The sequence below is a fragment of the Oncorhynchus tshawytscha genome, linkage group LG03, assembly GCF_018296145.1.
Source record: "Oncorhynchus tshawytscha isolate Ot180627B linkage group LG03, Otsh_v2.0, whole genome shotgun sequence".
Lineage (NCBI taxonomy): Eukaryota > Metazoa > Chordata > Actinopteri > Salmoniformes > Salmonidae > Oncorhynchus > Oncorhynchus tshawytscha.
This window is the reverse complement of record NC_056431.1, coordinates 20,766,422-20,785,685: the sequence shown is the minus strand read 5'-3', so window position 1 is coordinate 20,785,685 and position 19,264 is coordinate 20,766,422. Positions and strand designations below refer to the sequence as shown.

Below are 19,264 nucleotides of genomic sequence, written 5' to 3'. Positions count from 1 at the left end.
CATTCATTTTGCAACGCTCGCGAGCGGTGTGGTCAGCCTGTAAGGCAGCTAACGTTACCTAACTTACCGGTTGTGCAGTCCCTCTACCACCATCTCTCCTATCATGGATGACACCTTCTCCTCCAGCTGGTCCACATTAACGGTCTCTCAGCTCCCTTCTTAGCAGCCGACTTGATGTCGGGCCACTTCTTTTTTACGGCGTCACTGTCCTTTGCCATACCCCCGATGGCAGAGACACCATCACTTCAAGCTATTGTTTGCTGAAGTTTTTATTGCGCTTTCCTTGGTTATCCATTTTTTATTTTGATGTACAGTAGTTAATGTTAGTCTGGCTATAATATGTGAAAAATAACGTTTGTGTGTGTGTGTATAAAGGGTTCACGAGCCAACGAGACATAAAGCAACAACAAAAAAAATGTAATAAAATGTAAATATTGCAACGACCCTGGGTTTATAAGCGCGGAAATCGATCCTGCCGCAGGAGCATGCTTTTGCGGCACAGTCGATAGTGCGCCGGACCTCGGGCTCGAAGGTCGAAGGTTCGAGGCCTGCTCCCTGCTGTTTCGTTACAATATCAACACTTTATTATAGTGGGCCAAATCCTATCATCCCTGTCGCATAGGCTTATTTATTCGTTTCAAGCACGTCACTAATGTAAATGCCACATAAGAAGATATTTACGACATTCTTAAGAAAGATATTTACCAAGATCCTAAGAAAACTACGAATTCCTAAGAAACTTTTGAGGAATTGCATTTCCAAACTATCATAAGAAGTAATTTTTTGTCTTATGCAGCTTCTTAAGTTTTTTCGTAAGTAATGTTTTGTGAATCCAACCCCTGATCTTGTTCACATTCTGATTGTGCCCACATTTTCAGAAATATGTTTACTCCGGTGGAGGCTACTGAGGGGAGGACGGCTCATAATAATGGGTGGAACAGAGCAAATGGAATGATATCAAACACATGGGAACCAAACCCCCGAGCTGGGATGTATTTGCGTCACTCGGGAGCCCCTACTCCAAATCTGACATTCTGCCCCTGAACAAGCAATTAACCCACTGTTCCTAGGCCGTCATTGAAAATAAGAATTTGTTCTTAACTGACTTGCCTAGTAAGATAAAAATATATATATTGATGTCATAAGTCAATCATGATGATTTAAATGGTTTCACTGTCCATATCCTCAGGCGTTGCTGACTGCTGCCAGATCTTACAACGACAGAATATGTATTTTAGGTATCAGCTATAATACATGCTATAAAATCATATGTTATAGCAATCTGTCAGTCGATGACGTGTCATACAACCATTGGTTGATGCCCATGCAAAGTCTGAGCAGGGGATCGCAACCAATGCGTGCCTGACTACAACCGAGGTCTGCAAGGTCCGATCACAATCAGATCACAATGCATCTTGTAGTCGTCTACACCTGTCTGAAGATGAGGGCACAATCAGAATGTGGACAAGACAAAGGATGCAAGTTAGAACCAGGTATAAACAGAGCTTAACAGGTACATATCTCAGGAATAGTTAGGTGAATTTTCAGAGCAGTGTAATATTATTATTTTTTCACATTAAATAGAAGCTTGTTAGTAAATGTCCTCTGCAGTGGACATCAAGATGCGCTATTTTTACCTACTATCCCCATTTAATGTCATTTTTCATATTTACTATCAACCGAGTCCTTATTAAGGCCACTACAGTTCGCATAGGCCTACAATAAAAAATGTATACAATTTTTTTCCCCAAAAATTATTTGTAACATGTTTTTTTCCCCGACGAACACTTATGTAACTCAGGGAGGATATTCTGCAGCTTTATTTGCTAATCGCAAACATTTGACGAACAAACGCGACTGCACCCTTTTTTATGGTAGCAAGTTTGGTGCGTTGTTACATGACGTCATCGACCATTCTGCGCAAGGATTGTATTCAACAGAATGAGCAGCTGGTTACGCTGTGTAGCCTACAGTCAATAATAGTAGAATACATGTATGTACGTTGTCTATAGCTGAATGGTAGGCTATCAACACAGCAAGGTATGTGATCTTGATTTTCAATGTAAATGAATTGCTTTGGTCAATAGGTGTTTATTGGCGGCTACAAGAATATGGAGAGGGCAGTCTGGTTAACATACGCTGATGATGTGAAGCGTTCTGTTTTTATTCTGGTACTGCGGACGAATAAAGCCGGCCATTACATTCATTCACTCACATGCAGGAATCATCTTATTATAAGTCTTATGCTATGGCATTATCCTTGGCTATCCGATGACAATGTATTGAACAAGGTGCGTGCTTGCCTTCTCAGCGAGAGGCCTAAAACCAGGCACCTTATTATCAGAGGCTGCTGAATCGTGACAGAGTATTGCCAGGCCCTTTCGGGTGTGGACTGTTAGCCAACAGACTAGACTAGCATGATAGGTTGAGCCTTGTTAATTTGGTTAAAGGTTATTGAATATCTAAAAAATATATATAGCCTACCTATTTCTCAATGAATAATTCATTTTTTGTTTTCAACTGTATCGACCAAGATAATGAGTCCCCAAACATGATAGATTTTATATACTTTTTTGTTTGTTAAGGTACTCTACCTTTCAAAAGTTTGGGGTCCTTGTTTTTGAAAGAAAAGCATTTTTTTGTCCATTAAAATAACATAAAATTGATCAGAAATACAGTGTAGACATTGTTTATGTTGTAAATGACTATTGTAGCTGGAAACGGTTTAAAGAAAAACGTTTTTTTTTTTTTTTAAATGGAATATCTACATAGGCGTAGATGCCCATTATCAGCAACCATATCTCCTGTGTTCCAATGGCACATTGTGTTAGCTAATCCAAGTTTATCATTTTAAAAGGCTAATTGATCATTAGAAAACCCTTTTGCAACTATGTTAGCACAGCTGAAAACTGTTCTGATTTAAATAAGCAACACAACTGGCCTTCTTTAGACTAGTTGAGTATCTGGAGCATCAGCATTTGTGGGTTTGATTACAGGCTCAAAATGGCCAGAAAGAAAGAACTTTTTTCTGAAACTCATCAGTCTATTCTTGTTCTGAGAAATGAAGGCTATTCCATGTGAGAAATTGCCAAGAAACTGAAGATCTCGTACAACGTTGTGTTCTACTCCCTACACAGAACAGCGTAAACTGGCTCTAACCAGAATAGAAAGAGGAGTGGGAGGCCCCAGTGCACAACTGAGCAAGAGGACAAGTACATTAGTGTCCAATTGGAGAAACGGACGCCTCACAAGTCCTCAACCTTGCAGCTTCATTAAATTGTACCTGCCAAACACCAGTCTCAACGTCAACAGTGAAAAGGCGACTCCAGGATGCTGGCCTTCTAGGCAGTTTCTGGACATTTTGATCCTGTAATCGAACCCACAAATGCTGATGTCCCAGACACTCAACTAGTCTAAAGAAGGCCAGTTTTATTGCTTCTTTAATCAGAACAGTTTTCAGCTGTGCTAACATAATTGCAAAATGATTTTCTACTGATCAATTAGCCTTTTAAAATGCTAAACTTGGATTAACTAACACAACGTGCCATTGGAACACAGGAGTGATGGTTGCCGATAATGGGTCTCTGTACACCTATGGAATCTGACATTTCCAGCTACAATAGTGATTTACAAAATTAACCACGTCTACACTGTATTTATGATTTTCAGTTTACAATTGGCTCATTAACCCCCCTCCTCTCCCCTGTAACTATTCCCCAGGTCGTTGCTGCAAATGAGAACGTGTTCTCGGTCAACTTACCTGGTAAAATAACAGATAAATAAATGAACATTATCAATTTGATGTTATTTTAATGGACAAAAATGTGCTTTTCTTTCAAAAACAAGGACATTTCTAAGTGACCCTACATTTTTGAATGGTAGTGTGTATATATAAAAAAAAATCCATTCATGCATGAAAATGACATAAGGATTGGGCTAATAAATGGACCATTCTCCCAATCATATGCCCATGACTGTCTAGGATAACAGGCGGGGCGGCAGGTGCACTTTTCATAATGGTGTTGGATGTCAACTCTGTTTTAATATTTGACCTCAACCAATGGGCAGGTAGAAACTCCTACAGTTTTAGTCCATTGCCAACACCATTGGTCTAAACCTACCTGGGGAAGGGAGTTGAAGTTGGCCTGCAAAGCCATGACATAACATGTAACCTATGTTACAGGTAACCTGACAAAATGGAGAGGGGAAATTAGTGAGTACAAAAACACTCACCATATTCTTTGAATTAACATCACAAATGTATTTGTTTTTTTTGCCATATGGTTGATAAAGTAACAAGACTTTGACCGTTTCGGATGTCATTGCAGCGGTGGCTACTCCCGGGAGTATTTTGACCGCTTTATTGAAAGCCAAGACTCATCTGTTGTGAACAAGTTCCAGCAAAAGTACTGGAAAACCAAACAGAAGATCATCAAGGTCACGGGAAAGAAAGAGGACGAACATGTCGTGGCATCAGACGCAGACCTGGATGGCAAACTGGAGGTTCGCTTCACAGATCAAATGCTTCAAATCTGTTTTGTTACTGTGTCATGGATACATTGTCATAGATACAGACAACTGTTGCTCCCAATTACCAAAGACCTGAGCTGACGATCTCAAGTATCAACCTTTGTTCATCTCACATAACACAGGCAGATGACTGTTAAAGATTTGCATAAAATGGATATATTTGTTGACTGGCATAAGTCATTTTTCCATGGCATTGTAGGTGTTTCACTCTGTCCAGAGAACGTGCATGGAGCTATTGAAGGTGATCGAGCAGTACCAGAGAAGAATCTGCTGTGAGTCTTTTCACCCTCATATCTGGCACCCGCTTCCATGTCGGACCCACTTACATCTGGGTACCCAAGGTTCTTCTGGACCCGGATTCTGAAGCCCTGTGCAATCCTCTGAGTTCTACCATGTGGCTCTATCCCTCTTCTTCAGTTCTATCCCAGGAGGAGAATGAGTTGGGGCGGTTCCTGCGCTCACAGGGCTCCCAGGACCGGACCAGGGCTGGGAAGATCATGCAGGCTACTGGGAAGGCCCTCTGCTTCTCCTCCCAGCAGAGGTTTGTACCTGGACCACACTACCAGAGGACAGACAGACTGGATATTGCAGTGTAGATGGATAGACAGACAGGGTAGGGGGCTCACATTACAAGTTAGAGAGACAGACATGCAGGATAGTAGTCTCTCTCCCTCTACCAGAGGAGACGAGACAGACTACTAGGGTAGCGAGACGGTCATGTAGGATAGTAGTCATAGGCGGTGTGTCCATAAGGCTAAGGGAATTAAATTGCCAAAATGATCTAGCCTAATTAGCCTACTCCTTCAACATAGGCTACTACACCAGAAAGCATGATTTGGCCACAGAGGATCATTAGCTTCTTTAAAATGGGTGGCAGATTGTTGAGCCAGTAACTGAAAGGTCGCTGGTTTGAATTCTTGAGCCGACTAGGTAAAAAATGTGTTTAGTACCCTTGAGCAAGGCACTTTACCCTAATTGCACCTGTAAATCGCTTTGGATAAGAGCATCTTCTAAATGTAAAAATTTATAAAAAAGATTAGTTGTGGATTGTTTTAAATTGCATTGCCTTCAGTCGGAATTTCTGCAGCGTGCGCGGCAAATACCAAATAGATGATTGTTGAGTTGCGACTGTCAGTGAAAAGTAGAGGCCCAGCCAGGCATATTGCAATATTTCAAAATCCAATCGCGGGAAAACATAGTTTTGAAAGCAAATGGCTATTGCTGTAAAGAGAAGACAATGAAAAGACTGTCTTTTAGTTATCAAAATTCTCAACTTAATTGAGAGAACAAACGTATCAGCACCAGCTGAGATCATTGGCTATATATCACCAGTGAGTGCACATGTTTACTGATCAGTGCCACATGAAAGTTTGTTTTTGGACAATCATTTCCTCTTCCGGGTTAGATGGATGTCATACTGTAAGTATTTGTGTCTCTCCTTCTCGTATATTAGGCCTAGGAGAAGGGGAGACCATTTTTCATTGATCTGTTTGTCGTTCTCAGCAGAGTAGGTTACCTTGTAATTTTTGTCGTATTTATAAAAAAAGATTCTGCTTATGTCTCCGGTCATATAAAGTGTAGTAGAATTTCATGAAATGTGTTTATAAAAGGCCACATTTTTCCCATGCAAAGAAAGAAGAAACATATCTGATCTAGCCTATAGCTCTACGTCACTACGCAGTCAGCCATGCATTGAACAGTCTTTTTTTGCAAACAGTGATTGAGGTATATTATTGGCCTAAATCATGACTATCCAATCTACTCATCACATTATGAATAGTAGGTTATCTTGCATAAGTCTGCAAATGTGGTGATGCATGGAATGCTATATTTATAAAGGGTACAGTTCTATGGTGAGAATTAGCTTCCTCAAACTTGAAACTCACACGCTGCCAATGATGGTAGTCTCCCTCTTACAGAGAAGATAAACTACCAGTGTAGAGAGATGAGGTGGAACATTGCGTCAATTGGCCCCTAAGGGACAGGCTAGGAGTCTGCTGTGTAGAGGCAAGAAAGAAAACGGCATGCAGTGAGAGATTTGTATTATGACAGACATGGGCCTGTACTGTATCAACACCGTATCCAGAGTGTTTGAATAGAAACTGATGATTCATAATGGAGAGATTGCCATGGTAATCCACGTTGTTTCGGTAATGGTTCATAGGTTAATTTTGACGTACTCTTTGCGGTTCCATATTTAAGCTTTAGTGACCAATAACCCAGTCAAAAAGATTCAGGAGCAGAAAAAAGGTGAACAGACAATCGTCTTCTTTCTAAATGTGTATTTTTGTCCAGCTGCTGCTCTTCACTCATCCACATTTTGTCAGCTGCACTTCATTTGGATGAGTGGATTTGTTCTCTGTTGAGGAGTCTTTTGTCCCCCTCAGGCTGTCTCTGCGTAGTCCTTTGTCTCGCCTCTACCAGGAGGTGGAGACTTTCCGATACCGGGCCATCTCTGACACCTGGCTGACGGTGAACCGCATGGAACAGTCCAGGACGGAATACCGTGGAGCACTGCTCTGGATGAAGGATGTATCCCAGGAGCTCGATCCAGACACACACAAACAGATGGAGAAATTCCGCAAGGTTTGGATACTGTCTTTAGATATTGGTCTCAATCATATCAGGATGAAGGACTGTTTAAACCGTATGAAAGAAGTCTGTGGGCCAGATTGATTAAGCATTTGTACCTGTTTCTGTATGAAGAATTACATCTAAATTTCATAGAATCAAACTGAAAATGGAATTGTTATATTTACCACTAGATGGTGCAATTTACTGTAAAATTGTGTGTGTGAGTGAGATTGTGTACTTTAGTAATGGAGCTGATTCATGGGAACTAGGGGAAAGGCATGTTTTCTTTTCTGATTTGTGTTGGTTGCACTCAGGGGTTATCTTGAGTGAGAAAGACGTCGGTTGCACTTGCAACATCTGTGTTTTCTCATGTGTGATGATCATTATTCTGTGCAATGTTACGTGCCTAAGTTATGATCCTGTCTTCAGTTGGGCAATATTTAATATCTATTCTCTCCACCTCAGGTCCAAGTGCAGGTGCGAACCACTAAAACAAGCTTTGACAAACTGAAGAATGATGTCTGCCAGAAAGTCGATTTATTAGGAGCCAGCCGCTGCAATCTGCTTTCTCATGTTTTAACCACATACCAGGTATACCAGAATATCAAGGAGTGGTGTATGCACAGAAAGTTAAATAATAATTTTTGCACAATGGTAATTGTTGGCTACAGCCTTGTGCGAATATGTATTTGTGTGTTTCAGACCACCCTGTTGCACTTCTGGGAGAAGACGTCTCACACTATGGCTGCCATTCATGAGAGCTTTAAGGGCTGCCAGCATTTTGAGTTCTCTACAATCAAGGTGAGGGAGGCCTCTATCATAACTTTTTTCAAAATGTATTGAACTAGGCAATTCAGTTAAGAACAAATTATTATTTACAATGACTGCCTACCCCGGCCAAACCCGGACGATGCTGGGCCAATTGTGCGCCGCCCTATGGGACTCCCAATCACGGCCGGTTGCGATACAGCCTGGAATCGAACCAGGGTCTGTAGTGACATCTCTAGCACTGAGGTGCAATGCCTTAGACCGCTGCGCCACTCTGGAGCGCTATCCCTCTGTTAAGCTGTATCATCTTTGTCAGGATTTTGGAATCGGTGAATAGTTTATGATATACTCAAAAGGTGTCCGTACAGTGTTGTACTTTACATTAAGAAGGAACTGTGTGTTTCACCACAGGACCTCACTTAGATCACAGCACAAGGTGTCGTTGTCAGCGTCATGTCTTGTGACGTTGTCAGTATGTCATTCTTCTACTTCCAGAGCCTCCAAGACCCCATGGATAAACTGTCATCTCAGGGATCGAAGAAAAAGAGGGAGAAGAAAGTCCAAACAAAGACAGATCTTGAGGAGACTGCAGATGGCCAGTAAGTGGAAATCCATACAACATGACAGAATGAATTTAAAGTCTTACATTAGGCTACACAGGATCCTATACTGTACACTACATGTAACATGTTTGTTTTTTTGTCCTTAGACTTATCTCAATAGATCCCAATGAAGAGTCTAATGAAGAAGGTAAAGAACCATAGTGCCATTGTAATGCTCACTTGATCTATAATGATGGATTTAAGGCTAGATTAAATCAGATTCCCAACACCCGCATAGCTGTTGTGTTGAGTGTCTGAGGTGGAACTGTGTTAGAGCTGTCAAATCCACAAGCGGTTGCCGGCATTATACCTATCACATTGGCTGCATGGAGTCTGGGTTAACGCTAAATTTGATTGAATCTAAGCCTTAAATTAAGTTACCATGCACTTTTCATTATCATCCTGTGCAGCTCAAACCAAGACACCTTCTGGACAATTCTTTGAAGACATCGACCTTAATAGACAAATGACAGGTAATGTACAGAAGCACCACCTCAACGTGTGTCCTAAATTAATATCAGAGAAAAATATATAAACAGATCATGTAAAATGATTTATTTTACCCCCCAAAACATATCAACTACCCATTATTACCCGTTATTAGGCCCACTGCCCACCTCTAGATAACACAGTATTTGATTGGTTATTCCAGGGCCTGAGGATCTTCTCTCAGCCTTCTCTCGTCAGGAGCAGGAGGAGGGTGGAGAGAGGGACAGCATGGCCTTGTTGAATGAGATTCTGGGCAGCACGTCTCTGGATGAGGGCGAGTTCTCACAGGAGTGGCAGGAGGTGTTTGGTAAGGGGGACCAGGGGAGCGGAGCCACTAGTAGAGGGGGCCTAGTGGGACCCCAGCAGGAGGAAGACTCCTCCATCTTCCTCCCATCTCACCTCCTGGACCAGAACAGGAACAACCTCCAATCTTCTCTCTCAGGTCAGAGGTCAAATACAAGACTGTTGTGCATATTTATTCATTGGTCAGATTGCATTGCTCTTTATTGAAAAACAAACCATGTGAAGCATCACCGTGTAGTTCTTCAAAAACACAGGATTTTGTGGAGAGAGAACATGTACAGTGAGGGGAAAAAACTATTTGATCCCATGCTGATTTTGTACATTTGCCCACTGACAAAGAAATGATCAGTCTATAATTTTAATGGTAGGTTTATTTGAACAGTGAGAGACAGAATAACAACAACAAAATCCAGAAAAACGCATGTCAAAAATATTATAAAGTGATTTGCATTTTAATGAGGGAAATAAAGTATTTGACCCCCTCTCAATCAGAAAGATTTCTGGCTCCTATGTGTATTTTATACAGGTAACGAGCCGAGATTAGGAGCACACTCTTGAAGGGAGCGCTCCTAATCTCAGTTTGGTACCTGTATAAAAGACACCTGTCCACAGAAGCAACCAATCAGATTTTTAACTCTCCACCATGGCCAAGACCAAAGAACTATCCAAGGATGTCAGGGACAAGATTGTAGACCTACACAAGGCTGGAATGGGCTACAAGACCATCGCCAAGCAGCTTGGTGACAACAGTTGGTGCGATTATTCGCATATGGAAAAAACACAAAAGAATTGTCAATCTCCCTTGACCTGGAGCTCCATGCAATATCTCACTTGGTGGAGTTGCAATGATCATGAGAACGGTGAGGAATCAACCCAGAACTACACAGGAGGATCTTGTCAATGATCTCAAGGCAGCTGGGACCATAGTCCTCAAGAAAACAATTGGTAACACACTACGCCGTGAAGGACTGAAATCCTGCAGTGCCCGCAAGGTCCCCCTGCTCAAGAAAGCACATATACATGCCCGTCTGAAGTTTGCCAGAGGACAACTGGGTGAAAGTGTTGTGATCTCAGATGAGATCAAAATGGAGCTCTTTGGCATCAACTCAACTCGCCGTGTTTGGAGGAGGAGGAATGCTGCTTATGACCCCAAGAACACCATCCCCACCGTCAAACATGGAGGTGGAAACATGCTTTGGGGGTGTTTTTCTGCTAAGGGGACAGGATAACTTCACCGCATCAAAGGGATGATGGACGGGGCCATGTACCGTCAATTCTTGGGTGAGAACCTCCTTCCCTCAGCCAGGTCATTGAAAATGGGTCATGGATGGGTATTCGAGCATGACAATGACCCAAAACACACTGCCAAGGCAACAAAGGAGTGGCTCAAGAAGAAGCTAATTAAGGTCCTGGAGTGGCCTAGCCAGTCTCCAGACCTTAATCCCATAGAAAATCTGTGGAGGGAGCTGAAGGTTCGAGTTGCCAAACGTCAGCCTCGAAACCTTAATGACTTGGAGAAGATCTGCAAAGACAAGTGGGACAAAATCCCTCCTGAGATGTGTGCAAACCTGGTGGCCAACTACAAGAAAGGTCTGACCTCTGATTGCCAACAAGGGTTTTGCCACCAAGTACTAAGTCATGTTTTGCAGAGGGGTCAAATACTTACTTCCCTCATTAAAATGCAAATCAATTTATAACATTATAACAGTTATTCTGTCTCTCACTGTTCAAATAAACCTACCATTAAAATTATAGACTGATCATTTCTTAGTCAGTGGGCAAACGTACAAAATCAGCAGAGGATCAAATACTTTTTCCCTCACTGTAAAAGATCATCCTTGATTAAATTGAGGAGAAATCTCTGACCAGAGTATGAAGCATGAAACAATTGAATCATCAATTTGTGTTATTAGCGTAATTAAATTCAACCCTGTGGTTGGTTAGATTTTATGAATGAGCCCAGAAATGACATAATTAGGGCTGTGCAGTTGGCCAGTTTTTTTTCTTCTTTTTCTCTCTGAATAAGTACTTTTTTCACCATGCGTAACTATTTCCACACGGAGAAAGTGGAAATAAAAATAAAGTGGAAAAAAAAGATTTTTTTTTTAATGTATTTTTTACTACAGCTGTGTAAGTAATAGGCACTGGCTATTTGACACTGGCTATTTGATTCGCTTACCCATAGCTAATTACTCATCTCTTTCCATTCCATTTCTCTCTGGGTCTGGGCAGTGACTACTACAGTAGTCCCTCATCTGTTTTTGTGTTTGTCTATATTCACATGGGCGCTAGTGAAGTGAACAGTCACACTGAAATATAATATTTCGACCTCACGTGGATCTAAATGTATTACTAAACACATTTCCATTTCACACCACACTTGTGAAGGGTACATACATACTTGTACATGCGTGAAACAGGACAAATATAAATAAGTACCCCTTATTTGACCTTTGAAATGGTTGACTGACAATTTGTATTTTGGAGAACATAGATTTAGTGAAGACATGCAGTGTTCAATAATTGCAATATTCTTGTCTATTGCACAAAGTCAAAAGTTCTGTGTGAAAGTAATTTATTGTCTCCTGGATCAAGCAACGATGTGTTTCCCCTCAAGATGGATCTAAATCTGAATCTCCCTTCCAGATTGGGCCACGAGCATTCCACAGCCCATCTCCCAGGCAACAGCGCAATCATCTGGAGCCAATCAGAACCCCTCTAGGCCAGCAGCAGTGAGAGGTAGGATTGGGCCAAATGTGTAAAACCAATGAATAGAATTGTAAGGGTTTGGCTCATTTAAAAAAAGCTGTCTTTCCAACAAGAACCTGTTTGAATGCTTTCGAAGTACTTGTTGGGTATAAAGAGCACAATGTCTGAGTCATTAAACAAGACATTACTAGTCAACATCCAAGTTTACTGTGTGAGATGTTTTACCTCTGGTTCTGATTGTGCAGAGACTTCAGAGACCGCCAAAGACCTCTCAGCCTGGTTCAACCTGTTCGCCGACTTGGACCCTCTGTCGAACCCAGATGCAGTAGGCAGGAGTGGGCAGGAGCATGAGCTTCACAACGCATAGACCTGCGACGTGATTCACATCCAGGGCAAGCTCCTACGCTATAAGTTAGCATAATGCACAACAAGGTCATGGTTATTTTGCTGTTAACATCTGTTCTAGGGTCATCTCTTTCTCAACCCCCGACCTACTCCTTACCATTGAGTTAAACAACAATTTTACCCTGGACCAGCTGTTAGAGGCATTTACTGTACAAGTGGTATCAATCAATTGAGCTTGAAATCAAGAATTCCAAAAGAAAACAAATGTTATTTGTGTCTGTTTTAACATGATTCATCAATGTTTATAAGTTAAGTTGTCAGAGCGGGTAGATGCTTTCAACAACCAAAGGATGTACGATTAGATTTTTCAGAATTATTGCCTTGTCATTTGGGTATACCTGTAAGCTTTCTGGTGGTGACAATGAGGCCTTTACACCCATCTCAACAATAGGAAAATCAGTATACAGTATGAAAGGGTAAAATATGTATCAGTTTTGTCTGATCGATCATACATTTATTGCATGTTTTGTGTATTCCTTATTTAGTTGTGTGGTTGTACTCACGATATGTTATTGTCAACAGTAACATATCTAACATTTGATTTGTTTGAAATACACTGTCTTTAGGGCCTGGAATATATTCAAGGTGTGTTATAGAGCAGCGCACTAGACAGCTGACAATGCACCTTTTTAAAAGGCATTTTCTCAGACGTTTGTGGAAATTCTATTCATGGTAACCACTGCACATGTCGGCTCCAGCGTAAAGGACCTTAGTCTGTTCTATTGCGCTGGTCTATAACACGCCTCAGATTGCATCCCAGCCTAGGTGTACATTTATTAACTAGCTGCACTTTCAAGTACACAATCTGTATTCTATTGCTTGGAGAGCAACCTATGGAAGAGTGGAAAATGTGCATAACACACATTCTAACCTGCATAAAATACATATGTTGTAATTGGTGACTGGTTTTAAGCTTGTAATCAAAATGATTAGAATTATTTTAATTGTGGAGTGCTGAAAAGTGTGCATTTTGATTGTCATTCAAAATTTGCTAAATGAGACTAACTTATTAGAATTAAACTTGCCATTGTTTACATTAAAAGCCTTGTTTTATTCCTGTTATCTTATGTATTGTTGCTTTATTTGAATGCTGCAAAGCTATGCTATTGTTCCTCTATTGTCAGGTTACAACTACCACAAGACTATTTCCTCTTTGGTTTATTAGCTTTGAATACATAGTGGGATGTGTGCATTCTCTCAACTGACAGAATTTCTAATCGCACGATGAATCCCTGAGGCATATGCTGTCACTGTGGGCTTCCTCTGAACCATGAAACTGAACTAATAAGCCAGGTTGAGGGGTTCAAGGGCTCGATTAAATCCGTATCGCTGAAGTTCAGCGCTATAGCACCCTTTGAAGTAAAATGTCAGATTGAGACGACATATGCAGCGTTTACCGTGAATGCAGTCTCCGCGAACGCAGGAACGTTGCCGTTAAATTACATTTATGCTATAGCTCTGAACTTTGGCAATAAGGACTGAATCTAGTGCCTAGTCTCGCTTGGCCAGCCTTCCAAAATCCTGTCTTGTTGGAAGCCTGGGCTTAATAAGCGAAAGGGGTTCTAATACATCTAAAATAATATGAAGCTAGTGCTTTAAAAAATAGACAAACATCAAGTGTGTTTTTTATTGCTTACTTTATTGTAAAAACACAAGGTCTACATATAAAACATGAAATACACAGGCATGAAATATTAGTGCCGAACATGGCAAGCCTTGCTGAACTCTGAAAATGTTAGTATAATTTCAAACTAGTCATCGAGCAGCGGTCATCTTTACCGACAAAATATACATCTAGGTTTGGGAGGATTGTGTTGCATATGTTTGTTTGTTTTGCAAATGGTTGTCTGTTTTTACTTAAAATACTGTCATAATTTTTTAATATTATTGCCAAGGGGTTTTAACGTAATGTACTGAAGATACATAATACAATTAGGGAATGGATTCAATCCGTATCGTAGAAGTATCGGGGGAGGCCCACATTATAGCTCGATTTAAATTTAAAGGCAATAATTCCAGCGGTACATCCGCGACAAGGATTGAATGCAGCCCTTGTACAGTTTCATGAAATATTTTACTCCATATTGAACATCAAATCAAACACTAGGATACTCATAGTTGATTTGCTTTACATTTTATATAGTACTGTGTAATATTATATAGTGATTATCACGCCTGGAATTAAGTGCTTTGAAAATCTCATTAGCCTCAATGTTAATTCCGAATATGACAGAATTATAAGTGTTTGTTGATTGCTTATCTATTTCGTATTAAAAAAAGTAACTTTTGGCTTTGGTTTTTTGCTAATTTCTTTTTTTGTTGATGCTGAAAAAAATGTTTTGGGCTAGATTCTATCAGATGCGCACTGGCCAACACCCGCAGTGGCATTATACCTGAAGTGGACATTGCCATTGGCTTCTTGGAGAAGCATTACGAGAAATCCCATGTAGCCTTGTTTACAAGTTCGATCACTGGAATGTGAGACGTAATCTATACCTCGATTAGGCTGATAGAATTCCTCATTTTATTGAATGATATTCAATTAGAGCGTCATTATTTCTATATAGCCTACACTTTCTCTTTCTGAACTTCTAATGCCAGAGGGACGGCTGTGGCAATGATTACAGAAGCAGCTGTTCACTGATTTGACAACTTCAACGCAATAACAACTGACACCGCCAAAACTCAAAGCACCGCTGGTTAACACTTAATCCGATTGAATCTAGGCCTTATTTTGATCTATTTTATTGGTTAAATGTCATAGCTCATATTTAATCAATTTCATCAGGTTGAACAGGCTGTGAAAGACAATACTGCTGATATCTTGGAGCTACAATAAATAACCTCTGGAATGTCTCTTAAGCACTTGACAGATTCCCGTGCACCAAGTTATCATTTCTATCGATGGCAATCTAATATGTTGTGTTGAAAGATTAGAATCAGCACTTGTATAAAGACTATGGAATGTCTTTGGAGTAATGTCATGAATGAACCATAAAAGGCAACGTCAAAGTTCATGCTTGAGTAGTAGTACATTCCAAATAACCTGAGTTCATTGGCTATTCAGGGGACCTGAAACAAGGCTATGTGGGGACACTGTGCTTTGTAGCTGGCTGTTTGGTCACTTTCAGATCGTCTTTCTTCAGATTTTTGTCATGCGTTTACATAAACTGGATTGAAACCTGAAATAAGTGTAAACATTCAGGGAAAGGTGGAGCCTTGTATTATAACTGTACGACATCCCAATAGGGTTTTCAATATAAACAGACATGATATTTTATTTTATATTAAAAAGCTTATCCATGCTGTAATATTGGCTAGCAACACAGAACAGCTAAATAAGCTGGTTAGATAAACATTTTCAAAATTCAATAAAATACATGTTTTTCCTCTTGCCCATTGCTTAATTCCCTTATTTTTTTCTCAACTTCTTGAATAGATTTTGATAAAGCTGATTGCTACAGAACACAATATATGAAACAATTGAATCTACCCTTGGAATAGAAAACAAGTCTTTCTGGAAGATGTTGCCTGCCACACCTTTCAGAAGAGAAGGCTAGGTTAGTAAGGATATGCCCTCCTTGCTGGCTAATGTTGTGTTAAAGAGCTATACTCAGCTAGAGGCATTCTCAGCTAGCCTGGTCCCAGATCTGTTGTGCTGTTTTGCCACCTCCTATGGTCATTGCGACCCTAGGAGTTAGCAAGATAGCTTAAACTGATCTGGGACCAGGCTAATGCTCAGTAGCTGGACTGTACCTGAGAACTAGCTGGTAAGAAGGATGTGTGTAGTGGAGCAGGGATCTGTAGACAGGCCGTCTGGGACAACAGCTGTGCTTGTCGGTTCGTCTGTGTTAGGGCCTGTATCTGGGCTCAGACTGTCTGTGCTGTTACCTGTGCTTGTATCAATGCCTACGCCTGTGTCTGAGCTACTGACCATGTCTGTGCCTATAGACGAGCTCCAGTTAGTGGAGGCCAGAGTAGTGGAACTACTGGGTGTAATGGCGTCCTCGGGCCATGTGCTGCCTTTTCCATGGAGACCAGGGCTGAACGAGGTTGTGGTGAAGTGGGAGGAGCAGAGGAGTTTGACGGGACAGAAGGCGGAGCCCCTGGGGATGAAGTTCACCTTGTTTTTGTCTGGGCATGAAAAAAGAGGGAAGCCTTTGGAGACACCAGACCTGGGGAGGAAAAGTGAGGGAGAATGTCTTCATCTTTTTTCATCACATACCAAAGTGTGTATATGAAACACCTACAGTGAGAGAGTCCTACAGATGTAGGATCTTAATTTGATCGTGCCGTTGCAGGAGAACTAAATGATGATCCTACATCTGTACAGTGGCACAAGGACATACACTATCAGACCAATTTAAAAAATAAACTAAAACATGTAACACTATGAAGTTGAGAAGCATTCGAATTAGAAACACCCCTCAACATAGTGAAGAACACTTACACCATCTCTTCAAACACTTTGATCCTCTCACACCCCTCTGGAGGCTCCCGTTTGAACATGTAGCTGTTGTTGGGTTTGGGAGAGGTGGCAAACTTGGGAAGGGGAGAGCTGCAGCCACTGTCTGAAAACAGAATGAAACATATAAGCAGGTCAGTGTGGTGATCTTATGTTCCTATAAAGGAACGTGTGTTAGAGAGCTGTTGCCTGTAGAAGACAATGAGGTGATTCACATAATACGGCACAGTATTAATACAGCATGAGCCATTTATCATTAAGCAAATCCTGATCACTAGACTCCTGAACAGAGGATGTGAGCGGAGCCTGCCCAATTTGATTGGAACGTGGGGCAAGATTCCCAAATGCTGGCAATCTCGCCCACTCCAATTTCGCTCCAGTAGAGATCACTTCAGGAGCTCTTGGCATGCCCGCCCCAGCATGCATGTGTAGTCTACTTGTGTGCTGCTAATAGCCACTTGCTTTAGCTACTGTTATGGAGTTCACTAAATATTTTCATAAAGAAACTGATAAAACACACAGGTGCTAAATCAAGGTGACTTACAAAGATGAGGACCAATAGCAAGACAGGGAGTGTGGTGATATAGTGTCTACAATGATTGTGGAATCTGAAAAGACACTTATCCCAAAAGTATGATGGTGTACTTACTACGTGCACATGCTAAAAGAAAGGAATGAGGTGGGTAAGTGAGTCATTATAGAAAGTATTTATAAACTAAAAATCTGATCTCTTAAACATTTTGTTCATTTTTGTTCTATTATCTATACAATAGGTCATCATTGATTTTTATCCCAATAGGCCTGGTATATTCCAACTTTCAAGGAGCTTTCCGTTTTGATTGGGTTATTTTGCCTAAAAACTTTTAGGCCTACCTATAAAAAGAAATTAAAATTACTGCTGGCTGTCCACAGGCACCATCACATGAGCTTGCTAAGAATGTATTCAAAGGCACTAACAAGTCATTTTTCGTTGAATTTGCATTTAATTCAAAGCCTAAATGCGCAATTTATAGACTATAATGATTGAATACAACTAAATGTTGTTTAAATGCTGCTCGCTTTATGTCCCTACCAGCCTATTGTGTCGAATTCGCAAATGCTTCACAATGTAGGCTATAGCCTTGAAATAATATAGCGTAAATAATTTGTTGCTTCTTAGGCTCCTGGTCTATTTAGAGTGTTTGCTGTTTATGCTGTTTAACATTCAAATCCTTATTCAATACTTAAAAAACAATTGGTAGGTCCAGTTATTCACAAAAATAGATGGGTGTTGGTTAAATTGTGATTTTGATGAATGAGGTGAATTTGGAGCAGGACTTTTTTTCTCCTGTGAGCGTAGAGCGTTTTTCTTTGCAGAGCAGTAGGAAAGGACATGGAGCATTGGAGTGGTGAGCGGGATTGCCAATCGCTCAACTATGTTCCTGAGACATGCAATGGCTGGAGACTGTTGAATGTGTGCATTGAACTATAGTAATATCATCATGCAAGCCAGAAAATACATCTGAATGGAGTACCTTTGTCAAGCTCTTCTGTAGAGCAGGGGCTGCCTTCTGGGGAGTGGAGGGGGTCAGGGGTGAAGGGCCAGGGGCTGGAACCGCCACTAGAGGGGGCCTGGGTGTCCGTGTCACGTGTGTCACCGCCATTGCCGTAACGATGTGGCTGAAACGGGGCGCGGCGGCCGTCCAACACGTCCAAAGCCTGAGAGGTCAGAGGTGGAGATGGAGGGAAGGATGAAGGGATGCGAGGAGTGCAAGAACCACATCAAGGCACTATATAATTCACAGTTGTTATTGATCATCATACATGAGTCAATTCAATGCATTCAGTTAATTTCAGTATTATCACACTGCATGTAAACTCCAGTATGTGTGGACGTATTTGAATGACAAGCAGAAAAGTGAATACCAGTGCAGATGATAATGCATGATACAGTATGAAAATGTTCAGAGCCCTTCTGCTTGTGCTGTAGAGTACAGCTGATTCTGAGCAGAAGAAGACTTGCTGCGCTGCAGGTCGTAAATATGTGTGTGTGCGCGCGTGCACTCATGCACACGCTTGAGGGAGAGCCATTTCACTAACCTGTCAAGGTTTACTGCCCTACTTCACACACAATTTACAGCTCTACTCAACTCTCAGCAATTTAAATCAGTGCGAGTGAGAATATAGTGTGTGTGTGTGTTCCCACCTGTATTCCCTGCTTCCAGTCCTCTCTGATGAACACATTCTCCAGCTCATGGTTGAGGCCCTCCACGCTGCTAGGCACTCTCGATATGAGGGACTTTGGCACTGGGATGTTCGACAGGGCTTTGGAAACCACCTTATTCTGGAAAACATGGCAAACCAAGGGTGGTGGTAGAAATGTTTTGTAGCTTTTCTATGATCATTTTAAACAGACATCTCGTCAATTGTATGCTCTCCC

At 41.2% G+C, this 19,264-nt stretch overlaps 2 protein-coding genes across 6 annotated transcripts in view; one reads left to right on the top strand and one right to left on the bottom strand.

Annotated features, from left to right (window-relative positions):
- The first annotated feature begins 1,384 nt into the window (after positions 1–1,384).
- On the top strand, positions 1,385–15,644 carry ica1 (islet cell autoantigen 1). 3 transcript variants are annotated; one of them, XM_024396223.2, is made up of 14 exons: positions 1,385–1,493; positions 4,184–4,213; positions 4,329–4,503; positions 4,730–4,802; positions 4,948–5,071; positions 6,918–7,116; positions 7,570–7,695; positions 7,807–7,905; positions 8,368–8,471; positions 8,582–8,622; positions 8,885–8,947; positions 9,127–9,405; positions 11,913–12,005; positions 12,221–15,644. In XM_024396223.2, the coding sequence occupies exons 2-14, from the start codon at positions 4,197–4,199 to the stop codon at positions 12,340–12,342; spliced, it is 1,515 nt and encodes a 504-aa protein (XP_024251991.1). In that variant the 5' UTR covers positions 1,385–1,493; positions 4,184–4,196; the 3' UTR covers positions 12,343–15,644. The 3 variants fall into 3 exon arrangements, with proteins under 3 accessions (XP_024251991.1, XP_024251974.1, XP_024251981.1); XM_024396206.2 differs by lacking the exon at positions 1,385–1,493 and adding an exon at positions 1,897–2,040; XM_024396213.2 differs by lacking the exon at positions 1,385–1,493 and adding an exon at positions 3,711–3,763.
- LOC112229984 (glucocorticoid-induced transcript 1 protein) overlaps positions 14,001–19,264 on the bottom strand; it is an 18,300-nt gene continuing 13,036 nt past the window's right edge. For all 3 annotated transcript variants that reach the window (XM_024396175.2, XM_024396193.2, XM_024396185.2), the window contains 4 exons: positions 19,031–19,168; positions 18,360–18,543; positions 16,831–16,951; positions 14,001–16,555 (listed from right to left, as the gene is read on the bottom strand). In XM_024396175.2, the coding sequence (XP_024251943.1) occupies positions 16,144–16,555; positions 16,831–16,951; positions 18,360–18,543; positions 19,031–19,168 (855 nt within the window). In that variant the 3' untranslated portion in view covers positions 14,001–16,143. The remainder of the gene's footprint in view (positions 16,556–16,830; positions 16,952–18,359; positions 18,544–19,030; positions 19,169–19,264) is intronic.